The sequence below is a fragment of the Diceros bicornis genome, chromosome 26 (assembly GCF_020826845.1).
Source record: "Diceros bicornis minor isolate mBicDic1 chromosome 26, mDicBic1.mat.cur, whole genome shotgun sequence".
Taxonomy (NCBI): domain Eukaryota; kingdom Metazoa; phylum Chordata; class Mammalia; order Perissodactyla; family Rhinocerotidae; genus Diceros; species Diceros bicornis.
The window spans coordinates 45,829,460-45,848,355 of NC_080765.1; the positions used below are offsets into that span (position 1 = coordinate 45,829,460).

At 46.9% G+C, this 18,896-nt stretch overlaps 1 protein-coding gene across 5 annotated transcripts in view; it reads right to left on the minus strand.

Moving 5' to 3' along the window:
- Positions 1 to 18,896, minus strand: part of PDPK1 (3-phosphoinositide dependent protein kinase 1) — a 77,754-nt gene that overhangs the window by 22,711 nt on the left and 36,147 nt on the right. For 4 of the 5 annotated variants that reach the window (XM_058570262.1, XM_058570261.1, XM_058570264.1 and 1 more), the window contains 2 exons: positions 15,996 to 16,093; positions 3,500 to 3,575 (listed from right to left, as the gene is read on the minus strand). In XM_058570262.1, the coding sequence (XP_058426245.1) occupies positions 3,500 to 3,575; positions 15,996 to 16,093 (174 nt within the window). Of the gene's footprint in view, positions 1 to 3,499; positions 3,576 to 15,995; positions 16,094 to 16,824; positions 16,970 to 18,896 lie in introns of all 5 variants that reach the window. The other variant, XM_058570263.1, reaches the window with a different exon arrangement.

Here is an 18,896-nt window from a genome sequence, read left to right on the forward strand (position 1 = left end):
CACTGCCAGCTGCCCCTCTCACGCCCTAAATGTATGTAGGACTCATGAGTTGCTACATACAGTCAGTTTCTGGAAGAGGCCCCAGCCTGGCATTCTGGAAGATGAAATTGTAGGGCATGCTGCAGTGCCGGGGGCCTTGGGTGACGGCTCTGTCCTGGCCAGCCTGTCACTGGCACAGCAGCCCCGGCACAGAAGAGGCACTTGATGGAGGTTAAAAATGCAAGAGATCAGCAATCTGAGTCACAACATAGAGATGGAGCGAAGGGCATTTAAAAAATGAATGTCCATTCTACTCAATAAGTAGTTTTTACACTTGGTTTTCTCCACTGTTTGGTCTAGTTAAAATGCGAAGAAAGACACAACAAAGATGCTGACAAAAAAGCATCGGCCTGGGGTTGGCCCCGTGGCTTATGAGTTAAGTGCGCGCTCTACCGGCGGCCCGGGTTCGGATCCCGGGCACACACCGACGCACCGCTTGTCTGGCCACGCTGAGGCGGTGTCCCACATACAGCAACTAGAAGGATGTACAATAATGACATACAACTATCTACTGGGGCCTTGGGGAGAAAATGGGGGGTAAAAAAAAGGAGGAGGATTGGCAATACACGTTAGCTCAGGGCCGGTCTTCCTCAGCAAAAAGAGGAGGACTGGCAAGGATGTTAGCTCAGGGCTGATCTTCCTCACAAAAAAAAAAAAAAAAGAAAAGCATTGGCCTTTCAGCGTAAAAGCGCCAGAGAGGAGGGGCAGGGCTGTGGGTGGAGCTGCCTCTGCTGCTTTCACGGGTCATCTCCAGGGACTGGGACTGCCAGAACTGGCTTTCGGCTAACTTTTTACTTCTGTGAGTTATCTGAACATTTTATCATCAGCAGGCATCTTATCATTTCAATAATACAATAAAACTAAACTGGGAAGCCAGTGTAACATTTCTGGAAAGCAGGATGTACCAAAGATTTTTAAGATGTGCAGTTAGACTAAGTCACTCTACTTCTTGAAATCCAAACAGAGAACTTGGGGCAGCCCCAGTGCCACCTAGCAGACACTCCATCTTCCCACCAGAGGGGCAGGAATGCCCTACCTCCCCATAGCACACGACACATGGCACACGGCAGGCACATCAGATTGTGTCAAATAAATGAAAATCACGGCAACGTGCAACAATAAATGAAGAGTTCAATGAACTACAATAAATTCATACGCTGGAAAAGCACACAGCTGTTAAAGAGGTCAGCAAATAATTTCAGTAACATGGGGAAATGTTCATTATATAATTGCAAGAAGCAGGATTCAAAATCGGTTATTCAGTATGACTCCAGTTGTATAAAAATTATGTAAACACATAGAAACACACAGTAAAAGATAACTGGAAAGACAGACCAAATCTACCTGCAACTACAGTGGGTTGGAGACTATGAGTGGTTTTTGTTCTTTCTTTCTCCATATTTTCTAAGAATTCTTTACAATGAATAGGTATTACTTTTAGAATTAAAAAAATGATTAAAAATTTAAAAGCATAAAAAGATACACAGTGATGTCTCCCTCACAATCCTGTTCTGATAAGCACTATTACCCATTTCTTGTATATCCTTCTAGAGAGTTTTAAAGGCATGGACAAGTGAATCTGGGTAGACATTCTCCTCACGTTTCCACACAGAAGACGGCCACTCTGAGTCTTCCTTATCTCACTCCGGAGAGCCTGGAGACCCTCCGCCATCAGTGCCGAGGAGCTGCCTCATCCTACGTGCAAACCCCAAGGCGAGGAACAGCTAGTTCTCAGGCAGCAGCAACGTACACTTTGAGAATCTGGCCAACAGCACACACCACCCCAAGTAGGGTTTCTCAGCCTCAGCACTGGGGACAGCTGGGACTGGTCATTCTTGCTGTGGGGCCCTCTCTGCATCGCAGGATGCTGAGCAGTACCCCCGGCCTCCACCCACTGGATGCCCATAGCACTCCCTCCCCACTCCTGCCAAGTTGTGACACCAAAACTGTGTCCAGACACAGCCAACGTCCCCTGGGGGTCAGAATCACCCCAGCTGGGAAGCCCTGACCTACAATACTGTCTGTCCCACGCCAAGAGCTCAAAATCTGTTGACTGAATAAGGTTAAAAAAACAAAAACAGGGACTGGCCTGGTGGCGTAGTGGTTAAGTTCACACGCTCCGCTTTGGTAGCCCAGGGTTCGCGGACTGACGCACCGCTTGTCAAGCCATGCTGTGGCGGCATCCCATATAAAGTAGAGGAAGATGGGCATGGATGCTAGCCCAGGGCCAATCTTCCTCAGCAAGAAGAGGAGGATTGCTAACAGATGTTAGCTCAGGACTAATCTACCTCACAAAAAAAAAAAGCCCTAAGAGTGTGAAGATGCCCAAGTTTAATTTTTCAGAGCATCCTGCCATGCATCATCATGTCCGTGCCCCGGCTCCACCCCCTAAAGAGATTTTTAAAAGCTGTCATGCTCAGAAACACAGAGCTGCCGTCCCCAAAACCATTCACTCCTCCGTCACCTTTGGCACGGTCCCTCTATCACTCTTGGAAGGTGGCCCCTTGCAGCCTGCCAGTGCAGGACACTGACCATGTGGCCCTCTGTCAACTCAAGGCAAGGTGCCAGTGGGCCGAGCGTCTGACTGGCCCAGAGCAGGAAGAATCCAAGGAAAAGCTTTGACCACAGAACTTGTCACCATCTAGAACCGCTCCCCAAACTCTGAAACCCCAGACTCTACTGCCACCTCTCAGTCCTCCATCTGCCTCATACTCACCCAAGACAGCTCTCCAGACTCCTCCCCATTCCTGCCATTGCATCCCCACCTTTCTTTCCTCCATTGCCCAGCTGCCCTGCCGCTGACCTTTCTCCACTCTCCAGACCTCTGTTCCTGCAAGCAGAACCCCAGCCCCTGTGTTCTCTGCATCTGCCCCTGAAATTCTAATTTTCACAAGTGAGGGACATCAAGGCTTTCAACCTTGCAGCTACCCCAGGCCTGTCTCAGATCTGAGAACTGGTTAGGGCTGGCTCATGCTGGCTGGACACCTGCTGGGAAACCAGCTCCATCCCCTCCCACACACACTGCCTTCCAGGCCTCTTTCCCACACTCTGCAGAGCCTATTACCTAAACAGCTGACCTACAGCTGCGCCACTGCCAGGCTGCCCACTGAGGCAGCATTGAGGATCCTGGGGCTCTGGGACACAGCAGGAAGCCTCGAGGAAATAATACAGACCTGTCGGCCACACTTCGCCCACTGAATAGCTAGCTGTTCCTAAAGGAACAAGATCACATCTCAAAGCGTAAAGCAAGAACCACCCTAGGAAGTAAAAGTGTAACAATAAGAACACACAGATTACCAGAGGAAAGACGCCTGTCAGAAGGCAAACGCTAACTTCTTCCCCAGCAGGCTGAGCTGTATAAAGGGCATGAAAGGCACGCTCTTACCTAGTAATGTCACATGAAAAATGGACTTGCTACTTTTGAGACAAGAGAATTAGGGATCAGATGAAAGCAGGTTACCTTTTACAGGCCGATTTCTCTGTGAGCAGCTCTGGAGAAACATACTGGGCTGTTCCTACAAACGAGTTGGCCCTGGCTGATGAGAAGAGGGAAAAGGGAAAAAGGTCATGCAGAGACACAAAACATTCACAATTGTGGACGCTGCACAGTCGGCGTTCACCTATCAGGACATCATGGTTTACGTGGGCGTAAACTAGAGCTCTTTGTCAGCACAGCACTGGTCATCTAGAATCGGACTGCACACTCCCAAGAGCCTGCCTTGTCCAGGGCCCTCCCATCCCACCCCCTTCTTAGGCCCTCTCCTCGGAGGGCTGGCTCAAAGGTCACCTGCTCAGTGACACCTGCCCTGACCGCCAGGGCAGCCCCTCCCGACCCCCTCTGCCTCATGTCCTCCTGGCACCTCACAACGACACACTAGAGTCACACTCACCCAGCATTCTGCCAGCTGGGAGCATCTCAAGGACAGGGGTCTTGTCCATTTGGTTCACTGCTGGACCTGTGGTGCCTAAAACAGCCCTGGACACGCAGCAAGCATGCAGTGAACATGCGTAGAATGTAGGAAAGGACTGGATCCCCTGCAGGCTGCGTGCAGAACAAAGATACCCTGTCCTCGTAACCTCAGGGAGGTTAGTGGCTATAAAGGGAATAAAACTCAGGCGTCCTGGCCAGGGACCCTCTGCAACATCCTGCCACCTCTAGTATTGGACTGTGCGATGCAAGGCTCACCAAGTTCAACTGCAGACTTGTAGGGTCGGGCGGCAGCAGGACCCTCTGGCTCCACCCATCACTGGAGAGGGGAGGCACCAATACCCGTGTCACCCCCGTGGCCCCCAAAGATCTCAGGGGCTCGTCAGCGGCCATGCAGCCCTGAGGGAGGAGCATGGTGGGCACAAGCCAGCCTGCCCCCCAACCCCACTCCTGAGGTGTCCCCCATGGGGTGGCCTCTGGCATCGTGGATGGCACAGCTGCTCTTGGCCTTTCCTCAGGACCAGAGGACACAGGACTGGGGATTCTTGTGTGCGAGTCCCACTGTCTGAGAGCAAATCACTTCTCTACAGAGTGTATGAAATGCTGCATCACCTCCAACAATGCCCTGGTGACACCCCACATCAGTTGCAGCAGCCGGCCTCCCATGACCCTCCACGCTGGCACTGTGTAACCAGCACTCTGTGATCTGCTCTGAAGAGCCGGCGGCAAGGCTCTGATCCCGCTCAGAGAGGCTAGCCGAGGAGACCGCCTTTCCCACCAACACATCTCAGCATGGCCCCATCTCCTACCCTGGCAACCCCCAGCAGACAGGAGACATAGCACTATGGTTTAACATCATTTTGCTCCAGACAAGTAGGTGCCTTTTACCTCACCTGACCCTTCTGCAGATCAAGCTGTCCTTTTCCTCAATGTCTTTAATAATCTGCGCTAGAAATTATTAGTCCATAAGGACAAATTTCCCTGAACTAACCGGAAAAGTGTACCAGGTAAAACATTACACCAATACACCTACCACATAGAGGCCTCTGGCCCTTCAGGACCAATCACCTGAAATCAAGCAACACTAAAAACAGGGACAGGCCCCACAAAGGATCCTGCCCATTGGGCTCACTGACAGGTGTCAGCATTCCTCTAGGCAGGGTTCTCAGCTGGGGACAACCGGGCCCCCCCAGGGGACATCTGGCAATGCTTGGAGACATTTCTAGCTGTCACAACAGGAGCAGGAAAGGGCTACTATCATCTAGTGGGTAGAAGCCAGGGGTTCAGATGACCACCCTGCAGGGCACCAGACAGCCCCACAGACGAGAATTCTCCAGCCCCAAATGTCTCTGGGGGCTCAGCTGAGAACCACAGGCGGCCTCCGTGCAGCCTCACTGGGACAGTGCTCTCCACAGGCACCAGCACCTACCCTCCAAAGACAGGGCCCTAACCACAGTAGGAGCAGGCAGCTTGGTTCTGGAACATTCTGGAGGAGGGGGAGCTGGGGAAGGGAGGAAGGTTGCAAGTCCTTCCTGTGTCTTTCCTTCTCAAAATCAACCACCCTGTGACATGCACGCTCCAGTGTCGGGGAAGCACGTTTCTCTTCCAGCGTTGACTAAAGGCTCTGCACTGGGCACCTTGGCTTGGGCCTGACTCAGAAATAACCTGACATCAGGGTTACAGCTACCTGCAGTAAAACACAATAGACCCATGTTTTGTCTGTCTACAAAATTCTGTAGAGTATACAGCTATAAATAACACAATACATGAATTAAAATGCAAAAGGAGGGGCCGGCCCGGTGGCGTAGTGGTTAAGTTCAGCGCGCTCTGCTTCAGCAGCCTGACTTCACGGGGTCGGATCCTGGGCGCAGACCTATACCTCTTATCAAGCCATGCTGTGGCAGCAAACCACATGACAAAATAGATGAAGATTGGCACAGATGTTAGCTCAGGGCCAGTATTCCTCAAGAAAAAAAGACGATGACTGGCAACAGATGTTAGCTCAGGGCTAATCTCTCTCACCAAAAAAATAAAAAATAAAAAATAAATAAAATAAAATGCAAAAGGAACGCAAGGCCCACAGCCACATCAGTTCAGCCTGCACTGGTCTGCACTGTGACAGGCCCACTGGACATGGTGGCCACTGCATCCTCACCTGCCACTCCCAGACTGCCCTACAGCCAGAGGGGCTCCCCATGGAGAAGACTTCCTCCAAGGGCAGATGCCCAGGAAGAAAACACAGACAGGGTCAAGTGCTGCCTCTTTCCATTTTTCCCCAGACATGGTTTCTGTCCTCCTCTGTACTCCAAGGCGGGATCCTGTGTACTGCAGCCCTGGAGCCAAGAGGAGCCCCCAGGGGGAGGCAAGAGAGCAGGAGAGAAATGAGAGTTATTCCCCCTGTGCCCCCAAATGCCGCACCCCTCTCCCCCTACAGTGACCCCCCCCCCAGTCCCTCCCACCTGCCTCCTGAGGACTGAAGGGCTCACAGTCCCATTGCAGGGATCCAGCCCTGTTGCTTCCTCTGCCCTGCTCTCCCTAACTGGTCCCCTCAGTAAGTGATTTTCCTGTAACAACTGTGGCCACATTTGCATCTTGCCAGGACCTGACTGATACTGCCAAGAACACAGAGGTGATATTTGAGAAGAAAAAAAATAAACCAAGAGCCAAAATCAAATGAAACTATTCAACCCTGCAGTGAATCAAAGAAATGCAAATGAAAACATGATAGCCTATCAAATCAGCAAAGATAAAAAAGAAGGAAAATACACAGTGTTGGCAAGGATTTGAGGAAACACTCACACTGCTACCAGTGGAAGCACGAAATGGTGTACCCTTGGGGGGCCAATTTTCCTACAAACGTCAAAAGCCATACAGAACAGGCTTGCCCTCTGACCCAGCAATTCCATTTCTGGCACATGATCCTTAAGGACAGACCCAGCACTAACAGCAGGACGACAAGGTGGATCCACCAGTGGGCTGGGATCTACACTTGATACTTCACTGCCTGTTCAGTGTCTCCACTCTTCACAGTCATCACACCCCGCTTCTGTGATTTCTATTTTTTTAAATGCTATTATTAAAAGTTCTATAAAAATATTTTTATATGGAAAGATGTATACTATGCATAATTAAATAGTTCAGGCTATCAAACAGTACGTAGAGGTGTTTGTGCTTTTAAACAGCTACGTTACGCACAAAACAAAGTCTAAAGGATATATACCCGCCACTACATAGCTGGGCTTTAAACAGTGAATCATGATGTCATTAGGACTGTGGTGGTGGTGGTGGTGGTGTTGTTTTAAGCTTTCTGGGCCTGGGTCTGCTTGTCTCCCATAACCGCTGCTGTTTCCTCTTCCCCAGGAGCCTGTGCCCACCTTCTTAAAGGTGAGACTCCAAGTCCCTGGGGATGTGTGAAGTCACCACATTGGAAAGAAGCTGTTAGTCCAGAGATGAATGACTCCTCTGGAGTGTGGAAAAGAATATGACTGACCTCAGAATGATGTTCTAAAGGCATAAACTAAAATATACAGGAGTAAAAATGATGAAAGTATCAAAATACTAAAGTAATAAATATGTGATGTAACAATATAACGTTTTCCTTTTTTTTTTTTTTTATAATTTTATTTATTTATTTTTTTCCCCCCAAAGCCCCAGTAGACAGTTGTATGTCATAGCTGCACATCCTTCTAGTTGCTGCACGTGGGGCGCGGCCTTAGCATGGCCGGAGAAGCGGTGCGTCAGTGCGTGCCCGGGATCCCAACCCGGGCCTCCAGCAGCAGAGCGCGCGTACTTAACCGCTAAGCCATGGGGCTGGCCCCATATTTTCTTTATTAATGCACTAAATAACAAGCCCTGGCAGCTGGTCTAACAATACAGTAATTCTGAAGTAGTGGCAAGCATAAACAATAATCAAGAATCTGTGACAATTGTAACAGGACACGAAGACATTTGTGATTTCTCCTGAAGACACAGACATTTGTTGCCTATCTTCATAACTGAAGGAAATGTTCAATTTTACTGCACGGTCAGTGAAAATAAGTAATTTTCTCCTCCCCAGCTGCATGGATGGCCAACTTCTATCTGTGACACCAGAATAAGAGCCCCAGAGAGAGCATTAGAAAACCACGGAGATAAACTAGTTACCTCCCCCTGGAAGTTCAGAGATTAGCCAAAGGTCAAACTTCTCCAACTATTGGAAAACTAGGCCCAGAACCCACCACTGGCCAACACTGCCTCCTCCATGCCACTGACCCACTCAACAGCAGGCCACAGGGTCAGGGTAAAGGAGAAGGGTTTTGGGCTGGCTTGTTGTCTCCACCTTCAAAGTAGTTCAAGGAAACTGATCAGCATCCTGGACTGTGGCCCACTCTGGCCACCACGGACCTGCAAGTCAGTCTCTGAGGTGCCAGTGGGGAAGGAGGGACCTGAAGAAGTGTTCCCGAGGTCAGAAGACACCCACACTCTCTTCAAAGCCGAAAGTGCAGACTGCTAGTGTTTTACAGCAAACACTCCACAAAATATGCTTACCTCTTGGACAGAAGATAAGCAAACTGAATACAGCAACACACAAAACGGAGTATGCACCATGACCAAGTGGGATTTATCCCAGGAATGCAAAGACAGCTCAACATATAAGATCAATCAATGTATTACACCATATCATTAGAATAAAGGACAAAAACCACACAATCATCTCAATAGATGCAGAAAAAGCATCTAACAAAAATTTAACGCTCCTTCATTATAAAAATATGTGACAATGGGACCAGCCCGGCGGCATAGTGGTGAAGTTTGAGCGCTCCGCTTCGGCGGCCCAAGGTTCACAGGTTTGGATCCCGGACACGGACCTACACACAACTTATCAAGCCATGCTGTGGCAGGAGTCCCACATAAAGTAAAGGAAGATGGGCACGGATGTTAGTCCAGGGCCAATCTTACTCAGCAAAAAGAGGAGAATGGGCAACAGACGTTAGCTCAGGGCTAATTTTCCTCATCCCAAAAAAAAAAAAAAAAAAGTGACAAACTAGAAACAGGAGGGAACTTCCTCAACCCGATAAAGGCATCTATGAAAAACCCACAACAAACATCACACTCAATGATGAAAGACTTGAAGCTTTCCCCCCAAGATCAGGAACAAGACAAAGATACCCACTCTTGCCATTTCTATTCAACATTGCACTGGAGGTTCTAGCCAGGGCAATTAGGCAAGAAAATGAAAGAAAAGGCATCTAGATCGGAAAGGAAGAAGTGAAACTATCTCTACTCACAGATGACAAGATCTTGTACCTAGAAAGTCCTAACGAATCCACTAAAAACTATTACAACTAATGAACAAGTCCAGCCAGGTTGCAGGACACAAGATCAATATACACAAATCAACTGTATTTCTATACACTTGCAATGAACAATCTGAGAACGAAATCAAGAAAACAGTGCATTTACAACAGCCTCAAAAATAAAATACTTAGTAATAAATTTTAACAAAAAAGTGCAAGCTTATACACTGAAAACTACAAAAGATTTTTGAAAGAAATTACAAAAGATCTAAAGAAATAAAAAGGCATCCCATGTTGAAGGATCAGAAGACTTAATACTGTTAAGACAGCAACACTTCCAAACTGATCTACAGATTCAGCATAATTACCATCCAAATCCCAGCTGGCTTTCACTTAGCACAATGATTTCAATGTAACAGAACTTCGTTCCTGTTTAAGGCTGAATAATATTCCATTGTATGGATGGACCACCTTTTGTTTATCCATTCATCAGTCAGACAATTGAGTTGTTTCTACTTTTTGGCTATTATGAATAAAGCTGCTAGGAACATTCATTTATAACTTTTTATGTGAACATGTTTTCAATTCTCTTGGATACATGTCTAGAAGCAGAATTGCTGAGTTATAAGATAACTATGTTTAACCTTTTGAGGAACTGCCAGACTGTTTTCCAAAGTGACTGCACCATTTGACATTCCCACTTGCAGAGTATCAGGGTTTCAATTTCTCCACATCCTTGCTAAAACTTGTTATCATCTGTCTTTTTGATCATAGCCATCCCAGTGAGTATGAAGTGGTATCTCATTGCGATTTTGATTTGCATTTCCCCAACGACTGTTGAGCATCTTTTCATGTGTTTATCGACCACCTGTTTATCTTTTTGGGAGAAATGGCTATTCAGACCTTTTACCCATTTTTTAATGGGGTTTTTTTTTTAATTATGAGTTCTTTATATATTCTGGATACAAGTCCCTTATCAGATATATGATTTGAAAGTATTTTTTCCTATTCAGTGGGTTGTCTTTTCACTTTCTTAATGGTATCACAGCATAAAAGTTTTAAACTTGATATAGTCTAATTTATCTATTTTTTCTTCTGTTGCTTGTGCTTTTGGTATTATGTCTAAGAAGCCATCGCCCAACCCAAGGTCATGAAGATTTACTCCTCTGCTTCCTTCCAAAAGTATTATAGTTTTAGCTTCTACATTCAGATCTCTGATCCATCCAAGTTAACATCTAAGTTAACTTTTGTGTATGCTGTGAGGTACGGGTAATAATGTTTTTGATGAATTGGTCATTATTGGAGGATGATGGTGAACCAATTCACGGTTTTCAAAAGTGGCAGGGGGGAAAAAAGCAAGCATTTATCCTGTTTTTCCTCCATAATCGATACCACTAGTTAACCAAATAGTTGTTGAGGGGAAGTTTCTCTTTAAAGAAGAATTCCAGCTCATGAATGAAAAAATTAGACTAAGATCATTCTGCATTCTCTAACGAATTACTGGATCTAGGCCATTATGGCTTTAAAGGGGTGTTGACATCAGACAGAGAGAGATGACCAGATGTTATGTGTTTCCTAGTGAAGAACACACCACCACCAGCCTTTGGTGCCAGAGGATTGAAGTGGAATGTGATCAAGCGGCCAGATCCAACTCCCAACTTACAAAAGGTACAGATGGGGGAGCAGCATGTTACATGATTCCACAGAAACACAATCAGCAAGCTCTGGGAAACTCGATAAGACAAATGACCTGGTTTCTTTAACAGATGGCAAGGGAAAAGATAAGGAAGGGAAGCTATAGATTAAGACAAATTAGCTAAACTCAACATGGGAACTTCATTTGAATCCTGATTCAAGCAAACAACAACCAAAAAATTATAATGACTAGAAATTTAACAATGACTGAATATTGGAATATTAAGCAATTATTCTTAATTTTTTATGTATAAAAATGGTATGGTATTATATTTATGTTATTTTTTTTTAAGTTTTATATTTTAATATTAAATAGTAAAATATTTACAGGGAAAACAAATCGATGATGGTGGGAACCAGGTCATATCTATGGTTTGAATTTTTACAAAAAGCAGATACTCTGTGTTTAAAAAATGACAAAAACACTCCATGCATCATAGCTATGACTACACAAGTACCAATACTGAAAAGACCAAAGTAAACCAGTTCTCGATGGTTAAGAGTTGTGTTGGTGGAAATAAAACCACACATATACGGACAGCTAATTTTCGACAAAGGTGCTAAGAACATGCAATGGAGAAAGGAAAGTCTCTTCAATAAATGGTGTTGGGAAAACTGGACAGCCACATGCAAAAGAAAGTGGACCATGTGCTATCGCCATTCACAAAAATTAACTCAAAATGGATCAAAGACCTGAAGGTGAGACCTGAAACTATAAAACTCATAGAAGAAAATATAGGCAACACACTATTTGACATTGGGTTTAAAGGAATCTTTTCGGATGACATGCCTACCCAGACTAGGGAAACTAAAGAAAAAATAAACAAGTGGGACTTTATCAGATTAAAGAGCTTTTATAAGACAAATGAAACCAGAATCAAGATGAACAAACAACCAACCAGCTGGGAGAGAATATTTGCAAAACATACATCTGACAAGGGGTTGATCTCCATAATATATGAAGAACTCACACAATTGAACAACAAAAAAACAAACAACCCGATCAAAAAATGGGCAGAGGAAATGAACAGACACTTCTCCAAGGAAGATATACAGATGGCCAACAGGCACATGAAAAGATGCTCAACATCACTAATCATCAGGGAAATGCAAATCAAAACAACACTAAGATACCACCTCATGCCCGTTAGAATGGCTATAATCACCAAGACAAAAAACAACAAATGTTGGAGAGGATGTGGAGAAACAGGAACCCTCATACACAGCTGGTGGGAATGCAGATTGGTGCAGCCTCTATGGAAAACGGTATGGAGATTCCTCAAAGAATTAAAAATAGAGATGCCCTATGATCCAGCCATCCCACTACTGGGAATCTATCCAACGCACCTGAAATCAACAATCCAAAGAGGCTTATGCACCCCTATGTTCATTGCAGCATTATTCACCATAGCCAAGAAGTGGAAGCAACCTAAGTGTCCCTCGACTGACGATTGGATTAAGAAAATGTGGCATATATATACAATGGAATACTACTCAGCCATAAAAAAAGACAAAATCGTCCCATTTGCAACAACATGGATGGGCCTGGAGCGTATTATGTTAAGTGAAATAAGCCAGAAAGAGAAAGACAAACACTGTATGATCTCACTCATATGTGGAATATAAACCAACACATGGACAGAGAAAACTGGACTGTGGTTACCCGGGCAGTGGGGGTGGGGGGTGGGGGGTGGGCACAAGGTTCGGTGAAGGGAGTCATATATGGGGTGATGGACAAACAAAAATGTACAACCCAAAATTTCACAATGTTAGAAACCATTAAAACATCAATAAAAAAAATAAAAATAAAAATAAAAAAATAAAAAAAAAAAAAAAAAAAAAAAGAGTTGTGTTGGTGGTCTAAGTATAGGGACTCGACTCTAGCATGGGAAGGAGCGGGGAGAGGGTAGTGGTTCTGCCCTTGCTAGAATATTGGCAAGGCAGAGGCACTGTGAGAGGGTCTCGAGTCCACAGCACACCGGGAGGGGGAGGTGACGCTGGTCTGAGGGTCTGGACAAGGGCCATCCATAGAGGGGCCACGCAAAGAAGGTGCAGATGGAGTGACAGAAGTGATTTAGATTCTGAAGCCTCCCCGCTCCATTCCCTCTCCAGCCATCCCCCACCCCACACATTGGGGTGAGTGGAGCCTCCACACCTGGCTGCATACCAGAAAGGCCTGCACAGCTCAGGACACAGGTTTCCAGACACAAACCCCAAGTCTGAACCTCTGGGGCACCCCAAGCTCCCCAAGCTTCTTGCAAAGAGGGAAAAGGCCAGGGACATAGTCACAGACAAGGGCTTACTCCATGTGATTAAGCTGCCCTCTCCTGGATATATCTGTGGGACCCTTGTGCACAGCTAGAAGTCACAAGTCCTCTGTGCCAGCACAGAAAGTCCTTGTCAATCTCACATGCCTTCAACAGCTGCCCTGCTGTCTCCCACCTCGGCCCCTCCCAGACACAGGGGCCACTCCAACCCAACAGACAGCAGCAAGAGAGATGCAGGCCTCACCCACTTCCAGGATCAACCCACTGTGACAGAGGTCAGTGAGGACGAACAACCTGCCTCTCACTAGGAGGGCAAAACATGCTCACTGCACAGCTGAGAAACCTGGGGCTTGTTCCCACCAACACTTTCCTCCTGGAACCTTTAAAGTGTTTTAGGGAAACTAACTCTGCACAAAAGTTAGAAAGAGCAAATGTAGTACGTAAATTCTAAGATTCTGAAGTACTTCACACACAAAATTAGAGTAAGTCAATAAAATGAATCATTTACATAATTATATATTGTTTTCCCTTTTTCTCTAAGAAGGAAAAAAAAAAGTCAACTCATCTATATATACAAGCAATTCTCCCTGGTTTACAATGTAAGGACTTTTAGCCTCCTGCTTCCAGAAAGAAAGAAAAGTAGGTTTATTTCACTTTTTCGCCAACATATTTAAATTCTTATATATTTTTAATGGCTACAGGGCAACAGGACTAGCCTGTGCCAAATAGATTCTGAAGGACATGAAGGAAAAAAGGACAGAGCAGACCCCAAGGTGGGTGGCTCCCAAGGCTGAATGGGGGCCCCATGGCAGACAGTGGCTTGTCTCAGTGGGAAGTTGCACATGAGATGAACAGCAGCCTAACAAGAACACTCGGGACACAGCAGTTCCTGTTTGGGTCACCTCCGTCAGGGACAACGCTTACGGATGCAGATTATACCATCTCCATAAAAACATGGTTCCCAGCCAATAACATGTTACTATGGAACAGGAATGAATCAAATAGATCAAGATTTCGGGGCATCTCACAAGCGCCAGGAGGACTCCCTGGACTTTGTGCATCTCCAGGCGGGAGGCTGCTCACCCTCAAAGCCTGGTGGGGGGCGGGAGGCTACAAAGGGCAGGTGAGTGGTGCCAGGACTAAGGCTTCTTGAGAAACACATCAAAAAACTTGATTGAAAGTTGTTTCAGCCCCAAAAGGGCAGTGCTTTAGGATTCTCAGAGAAGTTCCCAAATCCAAGACGTAGTCTTGGTGATCCAGAGAGCGTCTGCACCAGGTTAAAGCACTAACTGATAGAATCTTCACAAGAACCCTCAGTTTGAAAACACGGGGCTGGAAAAACACCCAGAAAAGGAAGATAAGGAACCCCTGGCGGCCCAGCTAGGCACGGCCAGGCGCCTCCCAGCAGTGAGATTTGCATCTCCGCCAGTAGTGCACGGCCAGGAGGAGCGGACCCCAGGCATTAGCCCAGGGGCTGCCCAACATGCTGTCGCTAAACAGGCCACAACTTCAGCCCAAGGCAGAGAAGACTGGCCCAGCTGAGCTCGAGGGCTCCTCTGAAGAGCCAGGCTCCCCACCACCACTGTGCTGTGCTCACAGTTCCCCTTTTCCGTCTGAGAGCAGCTGTAGCAAAGTGGGTGCTTCTCTCTGAATCTTTCTTCCGCCAACAAACCCTGTACTCACACCCAGCATATCCATTTCCCCCTGTGCTTTCACCAAGGTCCTTCTCTGAAAGACACCTACAAGCCCCAGCAGAGGTGCGCGCACTGCACAGGGGTCCCCACAGCAGCCTCTTGGGTCAGGGTGGCTCTGATGGTCACACTTGTCCCCAGACCCAAGGTTCATTTTCAAGGTCACTTAACTCACACAGCGGCCTTCAGCTTCCCCCAAACCTCACCATAAATGGTTCTATCTTCTCTCTACGCCAACACTTGCAAACAGATTTTAGAAATTAAATTGCCATTCTTTATACCCCCAGAGGCTTATGATTTCTATCCAACAACACCTGAAGGGTAGCGAGACCCAGCAGAGAAGCCCCCCGGCTAGCTAAAACACCCAGGGCACTCTTCTGGCCCAAGTGGACTGTCAGCAACTCCTCCTCAGGCGATGAAGCTGTCACAATACATAATCCAATGACAGGAATTACCCTAGGGGAACAGTGATTAGCAGTGTTTGCAATTATAAATGTGCACTTGACCAGCAAGTAAAAATCAGCTCCCACTCGTTCTGTGATCTTGCAGAATCTCACTATAATGGGCGTGCCTGGGCCACCATTGGCAGCTGCACACAGGTGATAGACCGAAAGACAGCGGGCACTAGGATACAGGGACAGTGCTCCCCTAGTTACAATCTGCAGTGCTATTCAACAGGAAGAGCTGGGAGCTGACCGAATGGACCCCACACCTCTGCACGGGGGACCAGGAACAAACACGGCACCCCAGCACCTTCAAGAAAGATGACTAGGGAGAATGGGCCTCAGCAGGCACTCATGAACCTGCGACAACAACATGCAGAGAGCACCTGGCAATCTAGCACCACCCCCACCCCCGCCCCCAAGGCCGAGCAGACCAACCACAGGCAGCCTAGGAAGCCCCCTCGCTACACCCACTAGACGAGACCCACACTGCCAGGGCACCCCCTGTGAAAGCTCTGGCATCTATTGCTCAATAACAAAGTATTACAAACACCTGTCATTAACGATGAACACACTGCCATTCAACACATTTCTGAGAAGCTAGTTTTGATCTAAGCCCTGAGCCAGGATCTACTGGAAAGAAAGCTCTCACACACCTTGTTTACTCTCAGGGGATAATACTTTTGCAGTTCCAAAATCTGTGATCTGGATGTGCATATCTTCATTTAACAAAATGTTTTCTGGTTTCAGGTCCCTGTGAAAGCAGATTTTTTACACTTGAGATTAAATATTTAAAACACTAACATTATTACATACTCTAAATTTTGCTGAAAACAAAATGAACTGATTAATACTTATAATCTTTACAGACTAACAACCAAGAATGCAATTCTAAAGTTCACACTGAACAAACATCAATTGCATACAATGAGACATTCAAATTACATCACTTCATAACTGTATATCATTTTAATAAATTTTTTATTGAAGTAAAATCTATCATTTTAACCCATAAAATACAGACCTTTTAAACCTATTGTGGTAATCATTTCACAATATATGTAAATTAAACCACTATGCTGTACACCTTAAACTTATACAGTGATGGATGTCAATTATTGCTCAATAAAACTGGAAAAAATGGTTAAAACAGTAAATTTTATGTCATGTGCATTTTACCACAATAAAAAAAATCAGTAAGAAAAAAAAAGAGCTTATACAAACACTTTCAATTTGACTTTATCAGAAAGTCATGGAAAATGAGACCAGAAGTAAGTACACACGAAAACTACAAGTGACAAAATAAAAGCCCCAGTCAAATGGCTAAGAGCTGCTAGCCTGGCAAAAAAGGCAGCCGACCAAACTCCTCTGACATCGAAAGGTCCAGAAGCCTCTCAACGTCAGGTGACGTGGACCCCACGCCTCCATGAAATGCAGCCGAGCTGAGCCCAGGCTGTGAGCAAAGTCTGCCAGGCCACTCAGTACCTGTGGACGACGCCCCTGCCGTGCAAGTACTCCAGGGCGGACACCATCTCGGCCGTGTAAAATCGGGTGCATGTCTCATCGAAAGAACCAATTTTGCGAATGTATTTAAGTAGCTCTCCGTTTTTGGCATAACTAAGGCCAAAATCTAAATATTGCTTAGTTAAGGAAGAGTGCAAAAGTCATTTTTTCAAACTGACCTTAACAGCCCAACAGGAATTTTTTTAATTAATGAAAACTGAAGGTACCTGTGGCCCGAGACAGCTGCCTCTCTTCAAGTCAGACTCTGCTATAGTCAGAACCACGGCTGCTGGGCCAGAATCCCAGGCCCCTGCTCCAGGGCCAGGCCCCAGTGTGGGTTTTGCGCCAAGAACACAATGACACAAGCCTCTCAGCCCGAATGCCTCGTCTGGATCCCTCCATCCCCAGACGACACCCATGGGCGCAGTGAAGGGAAGCTGCTAGAGATGGCGGTCAGGGCCTGCCTCTTCCCAGGCTTCAGCAAAGGGAGTTAGGGGGTCTCCCTCACAATATAGCCTCCAAACCTGTACCACAACACCTACACAACATTTACTGAGCACTGACTGCCTTCCACGTGCTGTGCTGAGTCAATTTATGTAAAAAGTTCCTCAAATGAATGCTCCTTTCCAAGTATAAAGTGACAAGTTTTGTAAGAGAAATGCCATTTTATTAACTTCCTCATTCGATCTATTTATTGGGCACCCACTGGGGAGAGACTCAAGGAACACAGTCACCTTTCCCTCTGACAGCACTGCGGTGTGATGTTTTATTTCTATTCTCCCTTTTCCAAAGAAGATTAAAGGCTGGAACAATACATGGGTCCCATATAACTGCTTCCTCCAGGAAGCACCAAACATCTGCGCCTATTAATGGAAATCCACAGGTACTTCACTGCTCCCTGGCAGCCAGGGACACGGTGACCCGTGTCCTCACCCGCCCTGAGCAGCACCTCTGAAGGCAGGAAGGGGTGGCTCGTGCTCAGGGTGGGCATTTCGTCTGGCTTCTGTTTGCCAAAGCACTGCCATCTCCCACCAAGGAAGGAGCCTAAAGCTGCAGGGCAGTGAGGACAAGCCAGGGAGGAAAGGGACCGGAAACCAAAGCTGCCGAAACCTGCCCCTGATCCAGCCCCACCTGCGGCCACCCAAGCCATTCCAACTAAGACAACATTTAATAGGAACCTGAAGCAAAAGGCCAACCCTCCTTCTAGGGAACGCCAAAGGGTCTCGGCCAGGTGCCCTCCCACCTCACCCTGCTCTGCACCCATTGCAGTGAAGGCTGGTGTCCATAGCCTGTTCACCAGCAGCCTGCAGACTCCCATTCACCTGCCCTCAAGCAGGAGCTTGGCGCCACCTGTGCAGGCAGCTGCACCTGGACTAGCCAAGGAGCCTCACCAGTTAGGAGCATCGTCTCCTAGGAGCCTGCAGCCCACATGAGAGGCTCAGCCACAGACACAGACACAGGACCTCTCCTGGCTTCACAGGTTTTTGCCCCTTATCTGACCACTCCCTGAGTTCCTGTTTCCTGTGTGAGGGACACTTCTGGTTCTCTGCTCAGCTGCAGAGCTAAGGTGACGAATAGGTTTTGAACATGACAGATGTTGAGGATCACGGCCCATGTTCTCTCCAACCACACACATTCCTCATCCCCCAGAAGTACCCTTTCAGACCTCACTGGTCCATTTCTCATTCTAGAAAGTTTCTATCTCCCTCAGCATAGACAATGCTCCAGGGCAGTGAGGAAGAGGCTGTTCTCTCTCATGGAGTGGGTGAATTCCCGGGAAGATGAGCACAGACCAGGCCTGTGGCAGAGCCTGAGAGCCTGATGCACCCAACACCTGCACTTCGCAGAAGAACCCGGCCCAGAGAGGTTAAGCAACTGATTCAAGGTCATGAAGCCAAGGAGGGACAGGACTAGAGCCCAGCCTCCAGAGCCCTAGCACACTGCTTGTGTCCCCAGGCTGCAAGAGAGGACACACAGGATGAGCAGGTGGGAGGTGGAGGAAGAACACAGGCCAGCTGAGCAAAAGCCTCTGAAACCCCTCAGCCTTCATCCCT